The sequence below is a fragment of the Cyprinodon tularosa genome, unplaced genomic scaffold, assembly GCF_016077235.1.
Source record: "Cyprinodon tularosa strain WSP-4 unplaced genomic scaffold, ASM1607723v1 ctg198, whole genome shotgun sequence".
Taxonomy (NCBI): Eukaryota; Metazoa; Chordata; class Actinopteri; order Cyprinodontiformes; family Cyprinodontidae; genus Cyprinodon; species Cyprinodon tularosa.
In genome coordinates this window covers 141,786-166,742 of record NW_024038724.1, presented here as the reverse complement: position 1 = coordinate 166,742, position 24,957 = coordinate 141,786, and the positions used below count along the sequence as shown (strand labels likewise).

The 24,957-nt window shown below is 40.0% G+C and overlaps 1 protein-coding gene across 1 annotated transcript; it reads right to left on the bottom strand.

The window, feature by feature from the left end:
- Positions 1-1,918: 1,918 nt before the first annotated feature.
- Positions 1,919-24,034, bottom strand: abhd15a (abhydrolase domain containing 15a). Its single transcript, XM_038283962.1, has 3 exons — positions 23,180-24,034; positions 6,273-6,625; positions 1,919-2,945 (listed from the first exon to the last, which is right to left on the bottom strand). The coding sequence occupies exons 1-3, from the start codon at positions 23,684-23,686 to the stop codon at positions 2,294-2,296; spliced, it is 1,512 nt and encodes a 503-aa protein (XP_038139890.1). The 5' UTR covers positions 23,687-24,034; the 3' UTR covers positions 1,919-2,293.
- Between the last annotated feature and the right edge of the window lie 923 nt (positions 24,035-24,957).

Here is a 24,957-nt window from a genome sequence, read left to right as displayed (position 1 = left end):
CAAAGTACAGCATGCTTAGAACAGCATCAGTGGAGCAGCTGACCTAGTTTCACTTCACGCCACTACAGAAGAGAAACGGCTGAAAAACTAAATGTCTGGGAATCTTTGAATTTTAAAAGGCATGGTATTTGAATACCACAGCAGCTAAGATTTTAAACTCTTTTTGAGACAGTAGAAATTTGATCTATGAAAACTATAAAGATGCAATATAGAATCAATCATACCAAGATGTGAGGAGAAGGTAGAAAGCTCTCCTGTTACCATCAGGATTTGGATTTTTGTGAGGACTACCAAAATTTAAGGCAACATTTTTTTTTATTTCAGCTCACTGGGAGGAATGAATCAGTCCAGTGATTCTACTTCAAGCAAAAGGGAGAGGGGAGTCAGAGATAAGAAGGCGCAAAATGTGATGTTAGGATACTGTGTTTCCTTTCATCCAGTGACAGGAGCAACTGAAGTTTGTTTTTAATATATTTTCTAAAGGGATATTTTAAAAAAAAGTCAACAACACTCATCTGATACTGTATGTTTTTCATAGCTATGCCTCCATCCATCCAGCTGATTTTTTTTTTCCACAATCCCTTTAAATTGAACACAACTCGATGCTCTACTGCATTTTGCACCATACTTATTTATTTACACTGCACCGAATCTTTCCATATTAATGCCCTTTTGCACCATGATTTTTCAAAACTGGATTTCCTTTTCTCCTAAATTGTTTACATTCTAATCACAGCTGCACTTTATAAATGGAAATGTTCATTTCTCTATTGAAAAGCTGTATGAATCAAAATTTTTTTGTGTATACACTGTATTTAAAAATGACTATAAAGCTTGTCTAAGTCTAATCTTCTTCCACTTATTCCATCAGGGTCACGGTGGCACTGGTGCCTATCTCCTGCATTTAATGTCCAATAGGTGGAGTACACCCTAGACAGGTCACCAGTCTGTTGCAGGGAAACACAGAAACATACAGCAATGCATACACACACTCACACCTAAGGACAATTTAGAGAAGCCAATTTACCTAACAAACAGCGTGACCATGCTATCTGTTATTATACTTTAGCTAATATTTGCTCACCTGTCAGTTTTCTCATGTTAAGAGTCATTGTGTGGTATCACTGTAGTAACACTCAGGATAAATGTGACAGTCACCTTCAGGACAGTCTAGTTGCACCTTCACTTGACCCGTTTTATGCATCCCTCTCAGGGGGAAACCAAGAGAACAATGTGGCAATGCTTATGTTAACCTACAGGATTCTGGTCTCATTGTTCTTTTGCCATTTACTGGTCATTATAAAGGGTTTATTATGTACTCAGTTTCTGTGTAATTTCTTTCCCAAAATGGATTAGTTTCTGGGACATTTTGTTTTTTTTATATAAAAAGAAATAATGTTCCATTGCTTGCTTTGCCCCTGATCTCTCACCTACTCTCCAATGATAATGGACGTTTAAAAGCTTCAATCAAGGTGTTCTCTTTTGTTATGTGCTTTGACGTTTTACTTCTTCTCGACCACAAATCTGTTTAGTCTTTTTTTTTTTCTATCAGGACAAACTCTGTATTCTTTAGGATTTTTTTTTTTTAATTAAGCAGAACATTGAACTAGGTTTGTAGATTCTATAAATGTTCAGACATTTCACTCAACTTGATGATACCAACAATTGCTCTCCCATGTAAACAACATGTTGAATAGAGCTAGTATTAATTCTTTTATAATTCTACTTAGTCCCTCATAAGCACAGAAATGACTCAATAAACATACTTTAGATAAAATAAGGATCTTTAACAGATACACTTAAGTTAGGCAAATAAAAAGTGAGAAAAACTATAGTATAAATAAGTATTAATTAATTATTACAATAGTATAAAATCCAGTACAACACTAAACAGGCAAAAAGATGCAGTAGAAAAAAATTATACAACAAAAATGTGTTTATTTTAGAAATTCAACATTAAAGATGACAACAACAGGGAGTTTCATGGCCTATCAGCACATTTCTAACTAATCTGTCTAGTTCTAACTTCCCTAACTTTTGTATCTGAGCATCAGGTGGATATGAGAGCAAGACTTATCTGAGTTGTTTTTGACTTCTAGTTCTGTAGGTTATTTAGTTTTTTCTTTATACATAATCACATCAAAGTTGTGACAGGGTGTACAGTTATAACACTGATGATGTGATACTTTTTAAGTAATATAAACGGTCATTGTCATGCATGAAACAAAAGCAGATACATCTCCAGCAAAAAGTGTGAGACTCCAAAAGGCTCCCAATATATATTATACTTTACTTATCGGGTATAAGACCTTTGCCAGTTATAAATTGCATGAATATTATGGGAACATGCCGGCACTTGTTTACAAGTACTGACGCTGCGGTAGCGAAAAGACCTCCCTCCTGAAGCCCCTCCCAGCCCCCTCCTCCTCGCAGCGAGCTGCTTGGCTCGCTCCTCTGCGTTGAAGAAATCGGTGGTCGCCCGGAAAAATTCCAGCATAACTTTGTGACTCCACTTGGTGCCATTACTGTCTTCTCTGCTCATATTTGTTGCAAACACAGAGCCGACTGCACTAGACGCACCATGGACACTTCTGTCCGACTCTGTGGAGAAACCACAGTGACCACCACGGTCTGTCAGAAGGAGAAAAAAGTGTGGGTTTGTCTCAAACAGCTCTAGGGGTAGGGAGGACATGGCGTCTCCTCGGATAGGGTCATCTTTAGCACACACGCTCAAAACAGGGATAGCTACTTCATCCACATCTCGTAAGGGTTCGTTGCGTTCCCAGTAAGCGTCCCAGGCTCCTGGCACACTGAAGCCACTTTTGGTCTCCGATGTAGAGCCAGAATATCCAGACTGACAGAATAAGGCTTCCTCTACACCACGCAAGGAACAACTTGAAAACAGAGCATCCGTTTCCATGACGTCACCCAGCGCCGTCCTGTACCTAAAATATGAGAACAAACACAAGTGAGACAAAAACAGGTCACAAAAAGAAGATTGAAAAACAGTAAATCAATTATAAAGAGCTGCACAGTTCTCTAAATCTCTAATAGTCCTAATTGGAGAAACTTCACCTGGGTCACGATCTCTGTTAGAATTAGTAAGATGACAACAAGCAGGCCATCTGTTGCTGTGGTAACTTAATTGCTTCCCCCTGTGGTCTATGTCTTTTCAATAAATGGTTTCTGAGTACCTGCATCTGACAATCTTGCAAGCATTTTTTTAAATACTCCTTTTGGTTCACCACAAAATAAAAAAAAAATCCTTTTTTAGCAAAGATTAAAAAAAGCACAATCAGGGTGACTGCACGAGATACGTCATCCATATCCTTTGTGAGGGGAATGCTATTTGTTTGATTCATTACAAGATGAGCTGGATTATATCTAGAAATTTAGTCCAAGTAATTGGAAAAATTATTGTATTACACATTCCAGTGATGTATTAGCATCTATTAGGGCAGTAATAAAGAGGGACATCCAGCTGTCCCTTTTTTTGCAATAAAGGTAAGATTCTCTATTCAAAATATTTTCAATATATATAACTTTCTTAACTCAGATAAGATTACTTCGATAAAAATAGACCTGTTCCGTTGCAGCAGGGTACCTCAGTGCTTTCCCTCCTCTCCAAAGCACGTGGACAACACTGGTGTAATGTCAACTTGTCTCCAGAGAGGACAAACTTATGCATAAACTCTGGAAGTTGCATGATGCTCCTTTAAGACACTCATGTATACACTGAGAAAGAGGTTTAGGGTGAGGGTTAGGCCAAAGATGACTTTGCACCGAAACCATAGAAACTGTTGCATCTCTTAAACTAAACTACAACTACTTTAAAACAAAGCAAAATCTCTCTCCCCAAACATTGAGTTGCTGCTGGCATGCAGTTTCATCTGGTGAGATATTTTTGTTTTGTATTTAATAAAGTAGAAAAAAACATGCTCTGTGTTAAATCTTTTCCTTCAGGGAACAGTAGGTTGCTGCCCCTGAGAGCTGCCCAATCATTAGTAGCCTTCCTGCGTTAAGGGTCTTACTCCGGGATCCAAAGTATTAGCCTGAGTTTATATTCCTCTAACTGCCATCTAACCACTAGGTAACTACTCCAAATTACAAATGGCTAAATGAATGAAGTTAGCTGTTTAAACCTAAACGCAATCAGTTTTTGGTCCTTAAATAAGCAATCAAAATATATGTTAAAACATATCCGTCTCGTCTCTTTAAACTTGCGGGCCTGCAGATGTGACCACAAAAAGCATTTAAAAAGCTGTATGTTCACTACAGGTTCACTAATTTTACACTGTTTTAAATGAATCTTAAGCTTTTAAAGTTTCATTATTAGCTGGCAGAGTATATGAAATCCAACCAGTAATAATCAAATATGATATGTAATTATTAGCCAGGAATTAGTTGAGAGGATACCACACGGCATCATTTTGTTTTTTTCAATGAGTACTCCAAAGTGCTGCCAAACAAGTTAGTTAAATAATGGCATAAGCTTTCTCTGTTGATGGCAAGTTTCTGCAGCAACATTCAACACACTTTAAAACTTCAAGAAGAGGACATTAGGGGTAGGTGATCCTATAGCCCCATTTACACTACCCTTTTAAAACCGTACAGATATTGGTCCGAGCATGACAATTGAGATAACCGTTGAGTGTAAATGGCACGCAAAATTGAATCGGCCCGTGCCAGACACAACCGAACCACGCTTAACTGTTACTAGTACAACAGAAGGGCTCAGCGCGGTTCATTTCTGGCTCAGTTTTCAGACGACAAAGAGCTCATAAGCAGACCGCATCATCTCCTTATAGTCAGCCTCCGTAATAATGAAATTTCAGACATTCATAAAAATACAAGCTTCCCTACCTTGCCACACGATTTCCAGTGATAATTCTGCTTAGTAGTGTGATGAACCTCAACACCTGTCATTGTTTCCTGCATCTGTAAGCCCTGATTAGACTATTGTTTGTCATATCCACTTCCCAAAAGCCAACTCTGTCAAGTAAATTCATTCAAAGCTGTCTCCTTTGCCTAAATCTCCGCAACCAATTAAATATCACAATTACAAGCATACTTCCTGAATGTTATGGATGCCGCTGTGTTGTTTTCCATGTTTACCCCTAGAGAGCAGAAGTAACGTAGATCGTCACTAGATGGCAAGGAACCATGCTGGTGCGATGTGTAAATGGTCGCAGGCATCCAAGCTTAGCAGGGTTAAGTAATCCAAGCTCGGTCCGAACCCGGCAACGGATCGGTTTCAAAGAGTAGTGTAAATGGGGCTAATGTTAAGTCAATTCACCCAACTCATAGAGATAGATAGCTTAATCTAAAGCCGGGCATACACTGTGCGATTTTTTGCAAACATGTTTGATTATTTCCCGACCATACGATTCCTGATCTGCAGGTAAATGGTAAATGGTAAATGGCATGTACTTATATAACGCCTTTATTCAAGTTAGGAGACTTGACCAAAGTGCTTTACACTACATTCATTCACCCATTCACACACACACTCACACACTGATGGTGGCAAGCTACATTGTAGCCACAGCTGCCCTGGGGCTCACTGACAGAAGCGAGGCTGCCGTACACTGGCGCCACCGGGCCCTCTGACCACCATCAGTAGACAATGCAGGTGAAGTGTCTTGCCCAAGGACACAACGACAATGAAAGTCGGAGTCGGGGTTTGAACCGTCAACCCTCCGATTACAGGGCAAACTCCTACATCCAACGCCACTGTCTCCCTGGCAGATGGTCGTTAGAGGCTCATCGCCCCTCGTAACCACCTGTACCCTATACGACTCAAGACGCACGATCAGGCTGAAAGTTGGCCCGATCGAAAGATTCTTGCAAGACTGGAAAATCGCCCCGAAAATAGCACAGTGTGCACCCAGCTTAAGGGAACTCAGTAGACAGCATCAGTTCACTGACTTGCAGAATCCATTCATCCTGAAAGAGCATGCAGTGACAATGTTTAGTCTTTTTCATTGGGGGATAGACTTTTACAGGATATTTACCTTTTAAGTAAAGAAAACCTCAACTAGAATCAGGCTTTTCACATGATCTCATCATCTGCTTACGGATATTGAATTCTTTGAAAGTTAAAATGGGATTTCTAAAACCTTTTTTTCAAAAACTAAAAGTTTTCCCCGAGGTAGTCCTTGGAACTTGTGTTGTTTTGTTAACCTTCTTTCGTGTATCATCTTGCCTCATGAACTAGATGTATCATTAAACCTCTAATCATATTATCTACTGGTTCATCTCTCCCTCCTTACCTGCTGAGACATATCTTCTGGTATAGGGCCAACACCCACTGCAGGGGCCAGCTCAGCCCATTTTCGAACCAGCTCTGACAGCGAAACACAGGTGACAGACAGACCGCTGCTGTCATATAACTGGAGGATCCACACTCCCCCAGGTATGACAGGAGGAGGCCTGACCCCGAGCTCTCGCTCACCGCGTACAGTCTCCCGGCGGGCTGTCTGTAGCGAATGTAGCGCACAGCTTCTCGCAGATCTGAAGGGTCACCAAACTGCTGCAGTTTGAGGGTAGTAAGAGGAGTGCCATTGTGGCTGCGGCGGTTGAAGACTGCAGGGAGGTACCCATGGGACAGAGCTGATTCACACAGCTGTAGAGAAACAAGGAACAGAAACAGTCTCATAAATGATGCAATGTCTCAAATATGTGAGTCAAAAACAGTTGATAAGAAACAGCTTACAGACTGCAAGGACTCAAAAGAATGATCCTGTTACTTTTAGGAGTACATCCATGATTAAATCAGTGTGGCCTGGTCTCTCTGAAATGTCATAGAATAAGACAATCGCTGCTTATAGAGCAGTGTCCATTTTGGACCCACTATCTCAAAACACATTCGGATAATACTGACACAAGGCAAGATTGGCTAAGAAGGATAAACACATAAAAGAAAAAATAAATACCTTTTAGGCAATTTGTCCATGCTGTAAAGTTAATGATTATAATTACTCAGAGTAAAAATTTCTTCACTGCTTTTCTTATAAAAAGAAACTGTTTAGGAACTGTTCAGCCTCACGTTTTTCAAATTATTTTAATTGGAAAGTTGATTAATTGGTACATACATAGTTTTGGAGGGGTCTTAAAACTTTATATAACGCATGTTCTTTTTACTTAATCGAAAAGAATATCTGTTGGTAGCTGATGGTAGTACATTTTACATAAAATCTTCTTCCTTTTAAAAGTCAGATAAACCCTTAACAGGTAGGCAGTCCATCCCAGGAATAGCATCAGATGCACAGCATCAGAACTGGGTCATTGATTTATTGATTGATATAGCACTCGACAACAGCCAGCCAAGAAAATACAATAACATTAAAAGAGCAAGTCATTGAAATTACAGAAAAAAAAAGAAATAGGAAAAATGCAAATACATGGTATTAAAAGCCTGTCTAAAAATTATTTTTAAAATTAGACTTAAAAAGGCTGTGGTTGGTGGTGAGGCGAGGATCTAAAGGAAAATGAATCCAAAGTCAGGGTGGTGCCACTGAAAAAGACCAGTCACCGCAGTGTTTTAGTCTAGATTTCGGAACGTCCAACAGAAGTGGACTTGATGATCTCAAGGATCTGCCATGTAGAATAAGACTTAAAAGCCATTAAAAGTGTTCACAAACAAACATTAAAACGTTTTAATAAATAATATAATGAACAGGTAGCCAATGCACAGAGGATAGAACTCTGCATCGTCTAGTGGTGTTGGTTAATTCAAGGCCTCTTAACCCTGGTCCTCAGGACCCCTTTTCCTTCATGTTTTAAATGCATCTCTACTCACAGACACCTGATTCAAATGGTTGAATCAAATGCTCAAGTGCTCCACTTTGTTTCTACATAAAACAGACCTGAATGACAAAGAAGCTGCAGAATCCATGGATCATATATTTACAGCACAGACACATGCAGAAGATAAGGACATTTTATCTGAAATCTAGAAGTCAAAAAGGTGTATCAACAAACTTAAATGCCAAAACGTCACTCATTAACATCTATTTAGTCAGGATGGATTAAAAGTTATTAATCCAGTGGATGACCCGAGCAGAAGTCACATATGAATATACATTTCTGCATTATTATACAGCAACATCATTGAACGTCTTACAGTTAGCTTTTGTGTTCTTATCCTGCTCAAATCTCCCAGCTGAGACATTAATTCAGCAAATGAAAATCTGTCACCATCTGACAAACGCTAGCAGAGTGAGTGATAAGTTACAACAACCCCTAAATAGATCTAAAATATACAAACAAGAGAATCATTTGGATTTTCTTAGCACAATTGTTCCTGATCATGAGAATTAAACTAACAAAATTTATTCTGCATGCAGACACATGAATATTTCATTTTTGACTTGATTGGTTTACTTATTAATTTTTGATTGGAAACAAAAAAATATATAATATATTCATTGTTTGCTCTGAAAAATCACAAAATGTTGAAAGTAACACTGAATTCTGAAAGAAATGGTTCTATTGCAGAAAAAGTCCAAAATAAACAACAGTTGCCTCAGCAGTTTTCTAACACAGCTGATTAAATGTCAGGTCAGTGATAAATTCCTGAAGTAGAGACTCCATACTGGCCCAAACTCCCTGCTGACCTCACAACTGCAGCATTAGGAAAGACAGGCCTGAAATATTTCCTTCAGTGCAAGTTAAATATTATTATTTATTTCTTGCAAGACCATATTTAGAGTTGAAATCAAATTATAGAAACAAATGCAGCAAAACATCAGTGAGCAAAGCAATGGTTCACATTGTCTAAATGCTTATACCATACCATACCATACCAACTTTATTTATGAAGCACTTTATACACCGAACAGGACCAAAGTGCTGTACACAATCATAAAATACAATAAAATTATAAAATAGAGAAAAAACGAGTGTAAAATACATATTAGTATACAAAAAGAATAAAACAAAGTAAAACGTCTCAAATTGTGTCAAAAGCCAAGGAAAAAAGATGAGTCTTAAGAAGGGACTTAAAAGCAGTAAGAGAAGAGGCCTGTCTTATGCTCAGAGGCAGATCGTTCCACAGCTTAGGAGCTGCCACAGAAAAAGCACGGTCTCCTCTGAGCTTGCATTTCGTCTTTGGGACCCTCAGAAGCAACTGATCAGCTGACCTGAGGGAACGGGAGGGTGTATAAGAATGTAACAGCTCAGACAGATAAGAAGGAGCAAGGCCATTAAGAGTTTTAAAAACAAATAAAAGAATTTTAAAATTAATCCTAAAATGTACTGGCAGCCAGTGTAAGGAAGCTAAAACAGGGGAAATGTGGTCGAATTTTCGTGTACCTGTTAAAAGACGTGCAGCAGCATTTTGAACCCTCTGAAGATGAGAAATATACAAGTCGCTGACCCCTGTATAAAGTGAGTTACAGTAATCCAGCCGTGTCGTCACAAATGCATGGATCACTGTTTCGAAATGCTGTCTGGAAAGAATGGGTTTTACTTTTGCTAGCTGCCTTAAGTGGAAAAAGCTGGACTTTATAACGGCTCTGATGTGCGCTTCCATTTTAAGACCAGCATCCATCTTAACCCCTAAATTTGTAATAACCGGCTTAACGTACTGAGCCAAGGAGCCAAGACTAGTCACGGAATCAGCAGTGGATCTGCCAAAGATCATTACGTCCGTCTTGTCCTCATTGAGTTTTAAAAAATTTAGGGCCACCCAGGCCTTCACATCTTCAAGACATAAAAACAGAGACCGAAGAGAGGTGGAGTTTACATTCTTTAGCGGTAAGTATATCTGTGTGTCATCTGCATAGCAGTGAAAGGCAATCCCATGTTTTCTTAAAATAGAGCCGAGCGGAAGAAGGTAAAGTGAGAAAAGGAGCGGGCCTAGAACTGAGCCCTGTGGGACACCACACGACAGTGGAGCAGAGGGGGACCTATGGCCATCAAGACAGACACAAAAAGTACGTTCAGCCAAATATGATCTAAACCAATCTAGAGCTATGTGACCGACGCCCACCCACTGTTCCAGACGGGAAAGTAAAATGACATGATCAACTGTGTCAAAAGCAGATGATAAATCCAACAGCACCAAAACAACAACGTCACCTGAATCAGTTGCTAAAAGTATATCATTAAAAACTTTTAAAAGGGCTGACTCTGTGCTATGAAATGGTTTAAAACCAGACTGAAAAACCTCTAATACATTATGTTCATTAAGATAGGCCATTAGCTGATTACAGACTACCTTCTCAAGAATTTTTGAAATAAAAGGCAATTTAGAGATAGGTCGATAATTTGCCAGAACAGTAGGATCCAAAGCTGGTTTCTTAAGTAGAGGCTGCAGAACTGCATGCTTCAGAGCGTTAGGAACAATGCCTGAGGACAAGCTACTATTTACAAGAGCAAGGACAGAAGGACCTATAGCAGAGAAAGCTTCTTTAAATAATTGGGGCGAAATAACATCATCTGGAGAACCAGTTGGCCTTAAGTGATTAACCACCTCCTGCAATAATTGCAAGTTCACACATTCAAAGCTGTGGAAAACACCAGAACAACGCACCACAACTGAAGGATCATAAGAAGAGGGGATAATCTGGGCCCTAATAGAAGCAACTTTCTCATCAAAAAAGTGTAAGAAGTTTTCACATGCAGCAGGTGAGGTCTCCATAAAGCCACTATGTGAATCGTTTGGAACAGAGTTAATAATTTTAAATAGGATAGCAGGATTCTGACTATTTGATACAATCAAACCCGATAGGTATTTTCTTTGGCTGCCTTTTGCAATCCTTTGATAACAGCGCCAACATTCCTTTAATGTTTGGAGAGACACCTGTAATTTGTCCTTTCTCCATTTGCGTTCTGCTCTGCGGCAGTCTCTCCTGGCAGCCCGAGTGACCTCATTTAACCAGGGTTCATGCTTGGATTTTGGAAATCTAATTTTTAGAGGTGCCACCAAATCCAAGGCTGCTTTACTGGTAGAATAAAACCAGTTGCTGAGTTCCTCAGTGTTATTTCCCACATCCTCTGGAATAGTACAGTTCTGATTAAAAACAGAAGAAAACTGACCAGCAGTAGTAGGGTTAAAAACACGACAGAGCCGAGCTGCAGCTCGAGTTTTAGCTTTTCCATGGGACAGCGTTGTCTCAAACAAAACAGGCATATGGTCAGAAAAGAATGAGTCACCAATTTCTAAGTTAAAGACTGGTAGACCATAAGATAAAACCAAATCAAGAGTGTGACCATGTTCATGAGTAGCACCAGTCACAGACTGCACAAAATTAAAAGAATCAATAACATTAAGAAATGACTGAGCCATAGGTGAAGTCGGACAGCAGACATGAATATTAAAATCACCAACAATGAGAACTCGGTCATATTTTGGCATGATATCGGCCAAGAAATCAGAAAAGTCATTTATAAAATTTTTGTTATACTTTGGTGGCCGATAGACTGCAGCACACAACACAGTGTGAGAGCTGCCAAGTTCAAATAGGCTCAGCTCAAAGCTACTAAACGAGGGTACGGGCAACTGCTTGCAAGTAAAACTACTTTTAAAAACAGTCACTATTCCTCCACCAGAGCCCGACATCCTTGGAGAATTAAAATAGCTGCAGTTCCCTGGGACAAGTTCATTAAAAATGCTGGAATCACCCAAGCCACGTGTCCATGATTCTGTTATAAATAAAAAATCTAATCCTTGAGAGGAAAAGAAATCCCTAATTACGAAAGTTTTATTTGCCAGCGACCTGGCATTTACCAAACCGATCCTGACAGAAATCGGCGGATCCACGTCATCAGCTGCCGTCCGGGACTCCCGGCAGAGAGGGCGCAGGTTGCTAGGATTCACCCTGCGTCTACAGGGCCGAGAAGCGCAGGGACCACGGGACTGGAACGCTCCATCCCAGCCTCCACCGACAGGAACCAGACAGGAATCCACGGGATCCAACACACGCAATGGACAGGAAAGGCGAGGCACCAGACCACACATTGCGGAGGCAGAGAAACCGCGCCGCAGGGCAGCCTTCAATCGCACCAGCCGACCGCTGCGCCTTCCACGGCGGCGCGCCCGCTTCCAACAGAAAGGCAAAATCCAGAAACGACACAGGTGAGCTGGAATGCCCAACGGCCGGGTCGAAGTTTTTTCTGCATTATACGTCCTCAGTAACGTGTTTCCAGCTGAGGCACCAATGTCCAGCAATGTTTGGCGATCATACACAATTAGAGAGTTTACACTTGTAATAAAATTAAAACCTGACAGGAGACAGAAACAAAACAGGAGGAGAGTCAGACGGCAAGCCTCAAACACTGGCGCCATCTTGCTTCCATCTTGCTTATCTACAAAATATACACTATATTGCCAAAAGTATTTGCTCACCCATCCAAATTATTGGAATCAGGTGTTCCAATCACTTCCATGGCCACAGGTGTATAAATTCAAGCACCTAGGCATGCAGACTGTTTTTACAAACATTTGTGAAAGAATGGGTCGCTCTCAGGAGCTCAGTGAATTCCAGCGTGGAACTGTGATAGGATGCCACCTGTGCAACAAATCCAGTCGTGAAATTTCCTCGCTCCTAAATATTCCACAGTCAACTGTCAGCTGTATTATAAGAAAATGGAAGTGTTTGGGAACGACAGCAACTCAGCCACGAAGTGGTAGGCCACGTAAACTGTCGGAGCGGGGTCTGCGGGTGCTGACGCGCATAGTGCGAAGAGGTCGCCAACTTTCTGCAGAGTCAATCACTACAGACCTCCAAACTTCATGTGGCCTTCAGATTAGCTCAAGAACAGTGCGCAGAGAGCTTCATGGAATGGGTTTCCATGGTCGAGCAGCTGCATCCAAGCCATACATCACCAAGTGCAATGCAAAGCGTCGGATGCGGTGGTGTAAAGCACGCCGCCACTGGACTCTAGAGCAGTGGAGACGCGTTCTCTGGAGTGACGAATCGCGCTTCTCCATCTGGCAATCTGATGGACGGGTCTGGGTTTGGCGGTTGCCAGGAGAACGGTACTTGTCTGACTGCATTGTGCCAAGTGTAAAGTTTGGTGGAGGGGGGATTATGGTGTGGGGTTGTTTTTCAGGAGCTGGGCTTGGCCCCTTAGTTCCAGTGAAAGGAACTCTGAATGCTTCAGCATCCCAAGACATTTTGGACAATTCCATGCTCCCAACTTTGTGGGAACAGTTTGGAGCTGGCCCCTTCCTCTTCCAACATGACTGTGCACCAGTGCACAAAGCAAGGTCCATAAAGACATGGATGACAGAGTCTGGTGTGGATGAACTTGACTGGCCTGCACAGAGTCCTGACCTCAACCCGATAGAACACCTTTGGGATGAATTAGAGCGGAGACTGAGAGCCAGGCCTTCTCGTCCAACATCAGTGTGCAACCTCACAAATGCGCTTCTGGAAGAATGGTCAAAAATTCCCATAAACACACTCCTAAACCTTGTGGACAGCCTTCCCAGAAGAGTTGAAGCTGTTCTAGCTGCAAAGGGTGGACCGACGTCATATTGAACCCTATGGATTAGGAACGGGATGTCACTTAAGCTCGTATGTGAGTCAAGGCAGGTGAGCAAATACTTTTGGCAATATAGTGTATGTTTGCAAAGACTTAATAACTATGTTAGAAATAACAAACTATATATTCTCATTTAGTGAACCGGATTAGCCAATAATAATTGCAGTGGTGGGTCACATCCGGCCCGCAGGCTATTTGAGTTATCTCTATTCCCTCATTCTGTGGTATTTTTATTAGTTCAACCCCTAATTTTATGTTCTCTCTGTTTTTTCTCGTCATATTAGCATCATCCGGTCTTGTCCTGTTTGGCTGTGACAACAAACTGAGGAGAAATATCAGCTGGACTGCTGTCATCAACACCTCCAACTATAGATGATGGAGTCGGGCCTGTTTTTCAGTGCTTAGTCCTATTTATCTCATTGACTTAGCTATAAGCTCAGCTTTTAACTATATGTGGCCTCTTTCATTCCTTTAGGAAAACCTCTAAAACCTGCAGGACAGCAGCCCTCAAGGGTTGACTTTAGGCAGGCCTGCCTTAGACAGAAAACTATTATTAACTCTTATATATGCATTAATTGAACTGCCTCTGTAAAGTGCCTAGAGATGACATGTGTTTTGAATTGGCGCTATATAAATTAACTGAATTAAATTAAGTTTGACCAATAATGCACACAATCCTAAACAATATTTAAACTCCAGATAAACAGAATGTTCTTATATCTTTTTGCCAATTAGTGATCTACACTTTTTCTGCTTATTTAAATTTTTCTTTATTTTACTCGAAGACAACAACAAATAAAATGTGGGTTTGATGACTAATCTTGGAATAAAGAAAGTAACTAGAGGTGAAGGTTGAAGTTACAGTATATATAATATATCAATAGTTAGAGCGGGTGCGCACATCTAGCATAACAAACTGCGGTTGAAGGCTCCAAAGGATAAAACAAAGCACCTTGGCTGTGGTTCACTAAACCTTTGTCACCCTGAATGAGCTGCAGACATGTGAAGTGTCATAGAAAATACAGTGTCCTTTCAAAATGTTTTCAAATCCCTTTTCCTCCAGTGACTTGATGTTTAAATGCCTTACTGAAGAGACTTTTTTTTTCTCAATAGCAATTTCATCAGAGTGTCTATGTGATAAATACACATCCAGACGTCTTTCGTCTGTCATGCATATGCGGTCAGAGTGAATCCAGACTAAATATTTTGACTATGCATATAAAAACTAAATTTTTTCCTTTTTTTTTTCAACAAAGAAAAACTGTCAGATTGGGTTAAACAGGGTTAATCTCTAGTGCTGCCATGTGATCTTGATTGGAAAAAAATTACAGATTTTGACTTTAGCATTAAAGTTCAGGTAGGCTTTTTATCAAGTGCTATTGTACTTCTAACATATGCTCTAACCTAGTGGTTTCTTGTACTTCCGCTTTGCATGGTGGTTTTTGCAGCCTGTTTCCTTTGTTAAGTTAACGGGGTTTTATGTGGTGAGGGTTGGGGGTGGCAGCGGGGTGCTTCTGTGATTCCACTTTTTTTCCTTTGCAATGTTTTATCGTTTCATTTCTGTCTTTGATTGTCTTTTGGAGTGTGCATCACTCCGTGTGTTTGCAGCACAGTTTGCATCTGCATGTGCTGATGAAGGTTCTCAGTCATCCAGGTCATAGTCATTCCGTAAAAATTCAAAAAAGACTATGGAATGCTTTAAAAACATGAAAAATATTACAAAATGAATCTAAACATGTACATGATGTGAGTGTAGAGAAGCTAAAATGCAGTAAATTTGCTCTCATGTGCTTCCAAGTTGAAAGACCCTGTTCACGCTGTTATTGACTGTGCAAACATGCAGATGCAAATTCCGTAAAAATTCAAAAAATATCCACTGGACTTGGTTTTCAAGATTTGAAGACGTTTCCCATCGCTGTCTTCTGTTGATGGGAAAATTAAACGCAAAAAGATCACAATCCCCTATGTTGCTGGAGTGTCTGAAAAGCTCAAGAGGATTTTCTCCAAACACAAGATCCCAGTACATTTCAAGCCAAACCAAACCCTTAAACAGAGGCTAGTGCACCCTAAAGATAAAACCCCCAGACCGAATATGAGCGGAGTGGTATATGCTGTTCAGTGTAGCGAGGAATGCTCTGATCTTTATATTGGCGAAACAAAACAACCTCTCCACAGACGCATGGCCCAACACAGAAGAGGGGCCGCCTCTGGACAAGACTCCGCAGTACACCTACACCTTATGGACAAAGGACATTCTTTTGAGGACCAGAATGTCCATATTCTGGATAAAGAAAATAGGTGGTTTGAGAGGGGCGTGAAGGAAGCCATCTATGTTAAGAGAGAAAAACCAACTTTAAACAGAGGTGGTGGACTCAGATTCCAACTTCCAAAAACATACAATTCAATCATAGACATGATCCCTTCCAGATATCACCAAACCCCCCACCCCATCACAGAGGAACGAGGGACCTACCCGCCCCAGCCGGTGAACAATACCTCCTTAACGACCAACCCTTAACAATCATAGACAGGTTTCAGGTATTACAGGAGACAATCCCCCCCTTAATGGCAATCCCCCCTTTAACGACCGACCGCTAGAATCATAGACAGGTTCAGATATTACAGGCTAACGATGGAACTAACGACCCATTCATCGGTTACCATTGCATGTTTCCAAGCGATACAAGGCGTTGTCTATATAAGACTCAAACTCACTGCGGATCCAGACATTTGAATTGAGAAAGCTTCCTGGAGAGGTGGCGAAACGTCTTCAAATCTTGAAAACCAAGTCCAGTGGATATTTTTTTAATTTTTACGGAATTTGCATCTGCATGTTTGCACAGTCAATAACAGCGTGAACAGGGTCTTTCAACTTGGAAGCACATGAGAGCAAATTTACTGCATTTTAGCTTCTCTACACTCACATCATGTACATGTTTAGATTCATTTTGTAATATTTTTCATGTTTTTAAAGCATTCCATAGTCTTGTCCCATCATGTCTCTCTGAGCTGTTCTACCCTACATACACCCTGCGATCCTCTATGTCATCTTATGTTTCTACCTGCTCTCCGTCAACGCTTATATTGAAACATACCATTTCTTTCTCAGTTTCACGTGTTAAAACTCACCTCTTTGCTCTGGTCATGGACAGAACACATTATTTTTCTACTTTGTTATTTTATTTAGAAATGATTTTTTATTGAATGGTTGCTCTAATCCAAACTGAATTTCTTTTCTTTCAATTCATTGGGGTGTCTTGTTTAATATATGGTACTCCATCCCTTTTTAAAGAGCTTCAGAAATTCATCTGGATCTGGTTGAAAGTTGAGAAAGAATGATTATGCTTAAAGTATGAATCACTGAGGTTCAGACAGGTCATCCATTCATAAATGCTTGAATGTTATGTTAAAAGGGAGCAGAAGATCACAGAATCAAAAGCCCATTTATTTGTCTGCTGTATCTGTGTCACAGACTCAGACTTGAGTGAGTGTGCATGCCCACACAACACCAGCACCTTTATCTCTCCTGCTCATGCACTCCCTCACACTGTGATCCCTTTCTGCATACTGAATTTCACCTTCTTAACTGTCTTTTCTGCATGCAGCTCCTTTAAAGGGAGCTTGATGAAGAATTCATAAGTTTATGAAAAAGCAAGAAGCCCTGCTCACTCTGAATTAGATTTTTTAAGGGCATACTTTTTAATCCTTACTGGTAAATGTTAAGCACATCTAGTTTTTTTAAACACCTTTCTTGCAGAAGTGGCTTTTTCAAGTGACATGGAGCCGACAGGTAGCTTGTGACAGATTTGCACACAGAGGTTAAAGCATGAAATGAAGCATGGCACCATGTGATCTGCAAGCTGCCTGGCTTTACAAGTCAAGCAAAGCTTTGGGATCCCTCACTCAATTACCTCTGTCAGTCTATTGAAAGGAGCAGTGGAAAGACTGTTTCTGCATCTGCTCTCTCTATTTTTTTAACCCATCTGCTCTTTTCCTCCAAGGGAGCTTGGCTTCACCCCAGGGAGCTGCTGTTTGCCCAAAAAGCAGATTGGAATTCTTGCATCATCAGTTGCACTTTGCTGAAGCCCTTCTGAGAGAGGGGATTGCTTTCACAAACTGCATGATTCTCTATTGTATTGCACTTTCTGATCATTTAATTAAAAATAATTTCCCCTTCTGTTGTTGAGATGTTTTTCAATAACAAATAGATATTGACAAAAACTTCAATGTAATCAAATGCAGCCGCTGTTCTCTCACATTACTTAGACGAATCATTTACACCAGACTATAAACAGATTAAAGAATTTGAATATTTACAATGGGTAAAATAAGTATTGAACACACAACCATTATTCTCCCACAAATATATTGGTGCTATCGAAATTGCATTTTCACCAGATGTTGGTAACAATCCACCCAATCCACACATACAAAGAAATCAAACCTAAGATGTCCAGAAATTAAGTCATGTTTAAAAAGAGAAATGGCACAGGGAAAAAGTACCGAACACACACTGAAATGTATTTATTACTTTGTACAAAAGCCTTTGATGGCAAGGACAGCTTCATGATGCCTCCTGTATGGAGAAATTAGTTGCATGCATTGCTCAGGTCTGATTCAAATCTTTATTTTGTGGGCCTCTTCAATTAACTCTGATCTTTAGCTCTTTCCATAGATTTTCTATTTGATTAAAGTCAGGTCATTCTAGCTGCTTTATTTCATTTCTCTGAAACCAATGGAGAGTTTCCTCATGTTTGGGGTCATTGTCTTGCTGAAATGTCCACCCATGTTTCATCTTCATTATCCTGGTAGATGGCAGCAGATATTTATCAAACATGTCTCAGTACTTTTTTTCCATTCATCTTTTATTCAATTATTGTGAGTGTGCCAGTACAATATGGTGAAAAACAGCCCCACGCCATGATGTTCCCACCTCCAAACTTCGCTGCTGGTTTGGTGTTTTTGGGGTGATGTGCAGTGCCATCTGACCCTCCAAACATGATGTGTCTTATGGCATCCAAGAGTTCAATGTTGGTCCCATCTGACTTCACTATATTCTCCCAGTATTTCACAGACTTGTCTAAATTTTTTGCAGCAAACTTTAAACAAGCTTAAACATGCTTTTTTGTTCAGCTTTGGAGTCTTGTGTGGTGAGCGTGCCTACAGGCCATGACATCTGAGTGAATTACTTACTGTTTTCATTGAAACAACTGTACCTGCTAATTCCAGGTGTTCCAGAAGTTTAAAAATCCTTTTGTAACCAATGCTATCATTATTTGTAACAATGAGTTTGTGACGGTCTTGAGAAACATCATGGGATGATTTGTGTGATACCAGAGACACCTTTTTTTAGGCCATCATTTGGGACTGAACCAGCTAATATTATTTTAAACTGATAAGGGGAAGGATTGCTTTCTAATTACAGAGAGTTTTTGGCTGCTGTCTTGGCTTTCTATGCATTTTCGAACTTCCGTTTCTTCACATGTTCAATACATTTTCCCTGTGCCATTCCACATTATTACACGAACTTAAATTCTAGACATCTATGGATTGATTTCTTTGTATGTGTGGATTGTTACGGATATCTAGTGAAAATGTCATATCAACAGCAGCTCTAGGAATATATTTACAGAGAAAAATTGTGGCGTGTTCAATACTTAGTTTACGCACTGTACTAGGGCTGCAACAATTATATTAGAAATCGATCTGCAGATGATTTTTTTCGATTACTAATCGGATAGCAGATTCTTACCAAATTAAATCAGAGGAAACTAAAACTTTTCCACTTGAGGAGTTCTAGATCAAGCATATTGACAAGGCCAATTTGTTTATGTAAACTGCAATTATTAATTTATTTTTTTTACAATTTTGGTATAATTACTACTCTAAATGGGTTGTTCTGTCTGCTAAAGACAGAGCCTCTATACTCCAGTTAACAATTAGTTGATCACTAAATTAATTGACGATTATTTCAATAATCAATTAATCTGATTCATTGTTTCAGCCCTAATACAAATCTGTTTAATCTAATACCCCTAAAAATTAGTAAAAACAGTTATTTACTAAGGCGGCGTAATTTAAGCTCCACATACATGCAGCTCTATTAGACCACAGGAGTTTGTTAGAGAACATTAGTGTGAATAAGTTACATTAAGACCAAGAATCAAAGTTTAAAGCTTCCTTAGGTTACAAAACAATATCAAAACTTAAAGTAATATAGACATCCAATCAATCAATCACCTGTAAATATACCAGAGTATTGCACAACAGTAATAGCCTACTACTAAAACATAACTATTCACTTAAAATAACCTGACAGAACAACTGGAGCATTAAGCAGAGTAACAGTCTAGTGGTTCATGGGAACTCTGGAGGAGCTGCAGAGATCTGCAATGAGAATATGTTAAATGTAAAATAAAAAAACAACTTGGTCTTTATATAGGATTTGCAGGGAAAACAAAAAAGGTGCTATTATATTAAAAGAAAACTTCAAGTCATGGGGGAAAGACAAACATGTAAAAGAAAAAAAACTAACTTTGCAATGAAAGATTTAACAGATGTAGGAAAATGTACACTGCAAATCTATGGAGGTTATTTTGTTTCAAAGCTATTTGTGCATTGTATGTGTGAATTTGAAGTTCTAGAGAGACTTACATTCTAAGTTTTGTATTTGTAGAATAAAAAATAAATCACAAGTACAAATTTTCTTTTACACCTGTTCAAATTTTAAGTACAAGTACACAAATTCTGTTCTACAAGTTGCAGATCAAAAACCTCTTACATTCTTGATCTATTGTTGCAAAATAATTTGTGCATTGTAACTTTGGTGTTTTGTATCTGTGGTTATTTTTTAATTATCAATTAAAAAAAGTTACACTTCTTTGAATTCTTGAGTACCAGTACACAAATTTTGTTCTATGAGTTGCTCCTCAAAAATCTCTTCTATTCAGTTTTGCTACAGTTGATCTAAAACAAATGATACTAAACAAATTCTATAAATACAAATCTTATTTGGAATATTAGGTCAATATACATTCATAATTTAGGAATTTTACATATTTTTAAAAAGTTAAAATTGCAGTTTTCTATAAAATCAGAATTAGAACTCTAGATAATTAGTAAATCAGAATATTTTAACGCCGGGCGTACACTGTGCGATTTTCAGGGCGATTTTCCAGTCGTGCGAGAATCTTTCGATCGTGCCGATTTTCAGCCTGTTCGTGCGTCATGAGTCGTGTAGTGTACAGAGGGTAATGAGGGGCGATCAGCCTCTCACTACCACCTCCTGATCAGGAATCATGAGGTCGGGAGGTCGTGGGCAAATCGCTCAGTGCGCATGCCCAAACAAGGATTCATCTTTTTCTTCTTCCTCTCAGATGTAAACAAAGCAGCCTGGCAGGGATGCAATGAGTTAAATGCAGTTATTTCTGTAAAATTGACAGACTGTAGTAGCCATGTTTGCTCAGCCATGTCTTTTTTCCAAATACGTCGTTACCTTTACTTTGTAGGGCTTTCAGCACAAGATTGCACGCATTGCCAAGGCAGCGCTGTTATCTCGAGTGAGCTTCATATTCCTCTTCTCTTTGTTTGTCTTCAGGATAGACGAGTCAGAGCAGCTCCATCTCACTGCGGAGCTGAGTCCGACGTGCTTTTTAGTCGCACAGTGTGAGCAGGTGGATCGCATCAGAGCGTCGTGCTGCACAGACATCATGAGCTGTGAACGCAGCTACAGCTCACACTGTACAACAAAACCCTGCGGTTTTGTCATACAGTGTGAGCTGTAGCTGCGTGCAACAGTTGCAAAAATCGCACAGTGTATGCCTAGCTTTAAAGAAAAAACATCAAATAAATCCAAAGGCATGGGCGGTTCTAGGGGGCCAGTGCCCCTGTAGATCATGTCCTGGCCCCTGTTATGGCCCCTGTACCGAAGACATTATACTAAAAGAAATTCTAATGATGATATACGCTGGAAGAGACATAGTTAATTTTTTTTCTTTCAAAAATTCAGTTTTACTAATTATATGAAAAAATGTGATAGCTTCAGTGGTATTGTGATAGGACAGTGTATTCTCATTCTCATTTCGTACGAAATGGTACGAAAAGTTATGCACAGTAATTTCGTACGTTTTAGACGTTTTTTCGTCGTATTTCGTCGTATTTTTACGTCTTGCGAGATCCTAGCGCATGCGCATCTTACGCACCATTCAATAATATAGAATTTAACGTACAATTAACCCTAACCCTGACCTTAACCCTAAGATACAAAACAGCAAGCAACGTAGTTCGAGACACGAAGAAGTAATTATTGCATTGTTTTTTCCAGTTTTACGTCCGTCCGCGGATCTGCTTTTTCGTCTGTCTGCCTGCGCATGCGCAGTGATGTGTATTTTCGGGGAAAAGCGTCAAAAACGTACGAAATACTGTGCATAACTAGCCTGGGTGCCAGTCCGAACTTAGTCCCGCCCACAAGGTTTGAGTTCGGGGAAGTTCGGTCTGGCTCTGCTCCATAGTAGCGCGAGTATTAAAGCCCACTGTCAGGCGATCCAATCAAATTGTCAGGGCGGGCTTTATACGATGATGGACAGATGATCAAGAGTAACGTTATCAACCACGTGACCAAAGCGCGCTTGGGTGACAACAATAATGGCTGCCGCTGGAGAGTTTGGGTGAGTAGATTCTGCTATTAGGTCTGTTCTAGAAGATATCGACAGCAAATTAATTTTAAAAGAGGAACAGAGAAATGCGATCAAGGCTCATCTTCTTATTCTAGGCGTGAAACTGCACGCTTTGATTTTTGTGGACAACAACTATGCCTCGCTTAAGATACGTCACACACTCCGTTGCTCTTATTGGTTGTAGGTCTATCCAATTGAGTGCAGAGGCATTTTTTTCCTGGTTCGTTCAAAACACGCCCCATAATCACAGCTCTATGGAGCAGTATCAGACTCATATTCTGACTAGAATTGAGTCGGACTACGTCAGGCTAGTGCATAACTTTTCGTACGATTTCATACGAACTGATAATGAGAATATGTTAGATAGGATCCCAGTTTCCATGTGCTAAATGTTTTTTTTCTAAACAAATTTTAAAAAATACTCAAATTTTTACAGCTGGATTTATCAGTTTTATTGAGTTCTAATTCTGATTGTATAGAAAACTGTAATTTTAACTTATTTTAAGTTCAAAATATGTAAAATTTTGATTGTATATTAACCTAATATTCCAAATAGTTTATTTGATCTTTTAGATATTTATATAGCTACAAGTTTTTGAGTTGCTTTTTTGCTACGCTATGCTTTTTTTTTATTTTAATGATAACCCTAACAAACATTTTCAAGCCAAAAATAAATACTTTCAGTTAAAAGATATATAATTTTAATTAAACCTAATTAAATGGAAATTTAATTTCATGTAACTCTCTTAATATTTCTTAATCCCTTGGAACATTTAGTCTAGAAGCGCCACTGTCCAAAGGACCTATGAGAAACCATGTCTGTTCCTGCGCATATCATCATTAGAATTTTTTTTAGTATTATGTCTTAGGTACAGGGGCCAGGACATGATCTACAGGGCACTGGCCCCCGTTGGCCCCTGTCTAGAACCGCCCCTGGTTATACAGTATATCTAAAGTGTGTATTTTAGGGCAGCATTGTGCAGGGGGCTCAGTTAAACCAGGCATCATACCTTTATCACATTCCGGGTGATCTTCCCAAAGGAGTTGGGGATGATGAGCAGAACCGGGCTGGTGGAATGACTGGAAGTCCTGCGTCTCCTGTGGTGGGATGACACAGCCCAGTCCAGGGACACCAGCCCGTCATCGTTGAGCTGCAGGTTGTCCCGGACGAACTGGACCGAAGTCTCCCACGGCCAACACGCCTCATATGCGCTCTGCAGAAAGGCGTTCGCTCTCCAAGTCCAGCCGCTGCTGGGAGAGAAGCGGCTGAAAGTCCGGCAGTGCTTCTGGAGGTACTTGGCCAGCGCGGATGGTTTGCATATAAGCGCAACAGTGCCTCCTTTCTCATCGGTGCCTTCAGCTCCGCCGGCGCACACTGAGCGTACATCTTTACAGCCAACCTGCCGTGAGACGCCCAGTCTCCGAGGTGAAACATCGAGACCGAGCAGATATTTGGTGCCTGGGCAAATAAAAACCACCAGGATCAGAACACAGAAAGCCGCAAGCCATTCCAGCATTGGCGCGGGTATTTGGAGCGGAATCAGAAGAATATGAACTTAAAGCTTAACCCTCAACTGAACTTTAGATACAAGACTGATTCTTAGAAGCAAGGCAGCTGTCATTCCTACACTTTAAACTGATGCCCAGTCCGTTAAAAGATGTTTTTGCGTCCCTCCTGTGCCAAGGCGCAGCGGCAGGTCCCTCATCGCTTTGTTTTGTGGTTCTGCTCTGATTCCTGCGCGTTTTCCTCTCTGGATGCAGTTGGTGTTCAATGAGGCGGATCTGTTCACAGTTTCAGACACGCAGCTCCGACAGAGTAGGTCGCCAAACCTACAGTGGCCAACATCCGAGATCAGTGCGCAGCTCTTGTTGGAAACGCCCCCCTCCCCTCCACAGTCCACCCCTTCCCCCCCACTGAACAGGTGGGCTCCTCCTCATGATGTTCCATAGAATTAAACTTTGAAATCCTAACAAGGGCATTTGTCAACCTTTCAACACTTCCAAGAAAACCTTATAAGTAAAGCCCTGATCAGTATCAGTGAGTTTTAAATTCCTGCTAAATTACATTGGCAAACTGTGGATATTGCCACCTGGTCTAAGGGTTCAAAAAACAAAAGCAGCCTTTAGCCACTTTTTTATGCATGATTCAGTGATCTTTTACTAAGCAAGCATTGTGTAACAATCTTTGCTGAGTTTTTTCTTTCTAATGCAGTAATGTGAGAATTTTTTTACTTGTATTGATAGTGTTGCTTATGCATCTCTGTGTCTATTTGCATCTTCTCCTCTTGCATTTGCATATGCTAAAACAGCAGGTATAAATATAGAGAGTAGATAAACAACTGCTGTCACTCCTGTTTACAGTTTTTATTCAATACCAGAGGTGTTAAGTAACAAAATACAAATACTTCGTTACTGTACTTAAGTACACTTTTTAGGTATCTATACTTTACTCCATTATTTTTTTCCTACTTATGACTTCTACTCATTACATTTTCACACAAGTATCTGTATTTTCTATTCCTTAAATTTTACAACAACAAATGTTACTTGTTACTCTTGGCTTTGGTTTAATGTTTATAAATGTTTATTTCACATATTGTGCGCCATCCAATGCAGATCATTGGCGCCATCCACATCTAGTGAAAACTAGTGTAATTGGATGAGTCATATAACACAAACACTCACTAAAGGAAATCGTCAGAAGCAAGCAGGTGTTCTTCAAACTGCAAACATGAATTGTCTATGCCATGCTACAATGTTGGATTCAGAAAAAGATGTTGAAATGTCT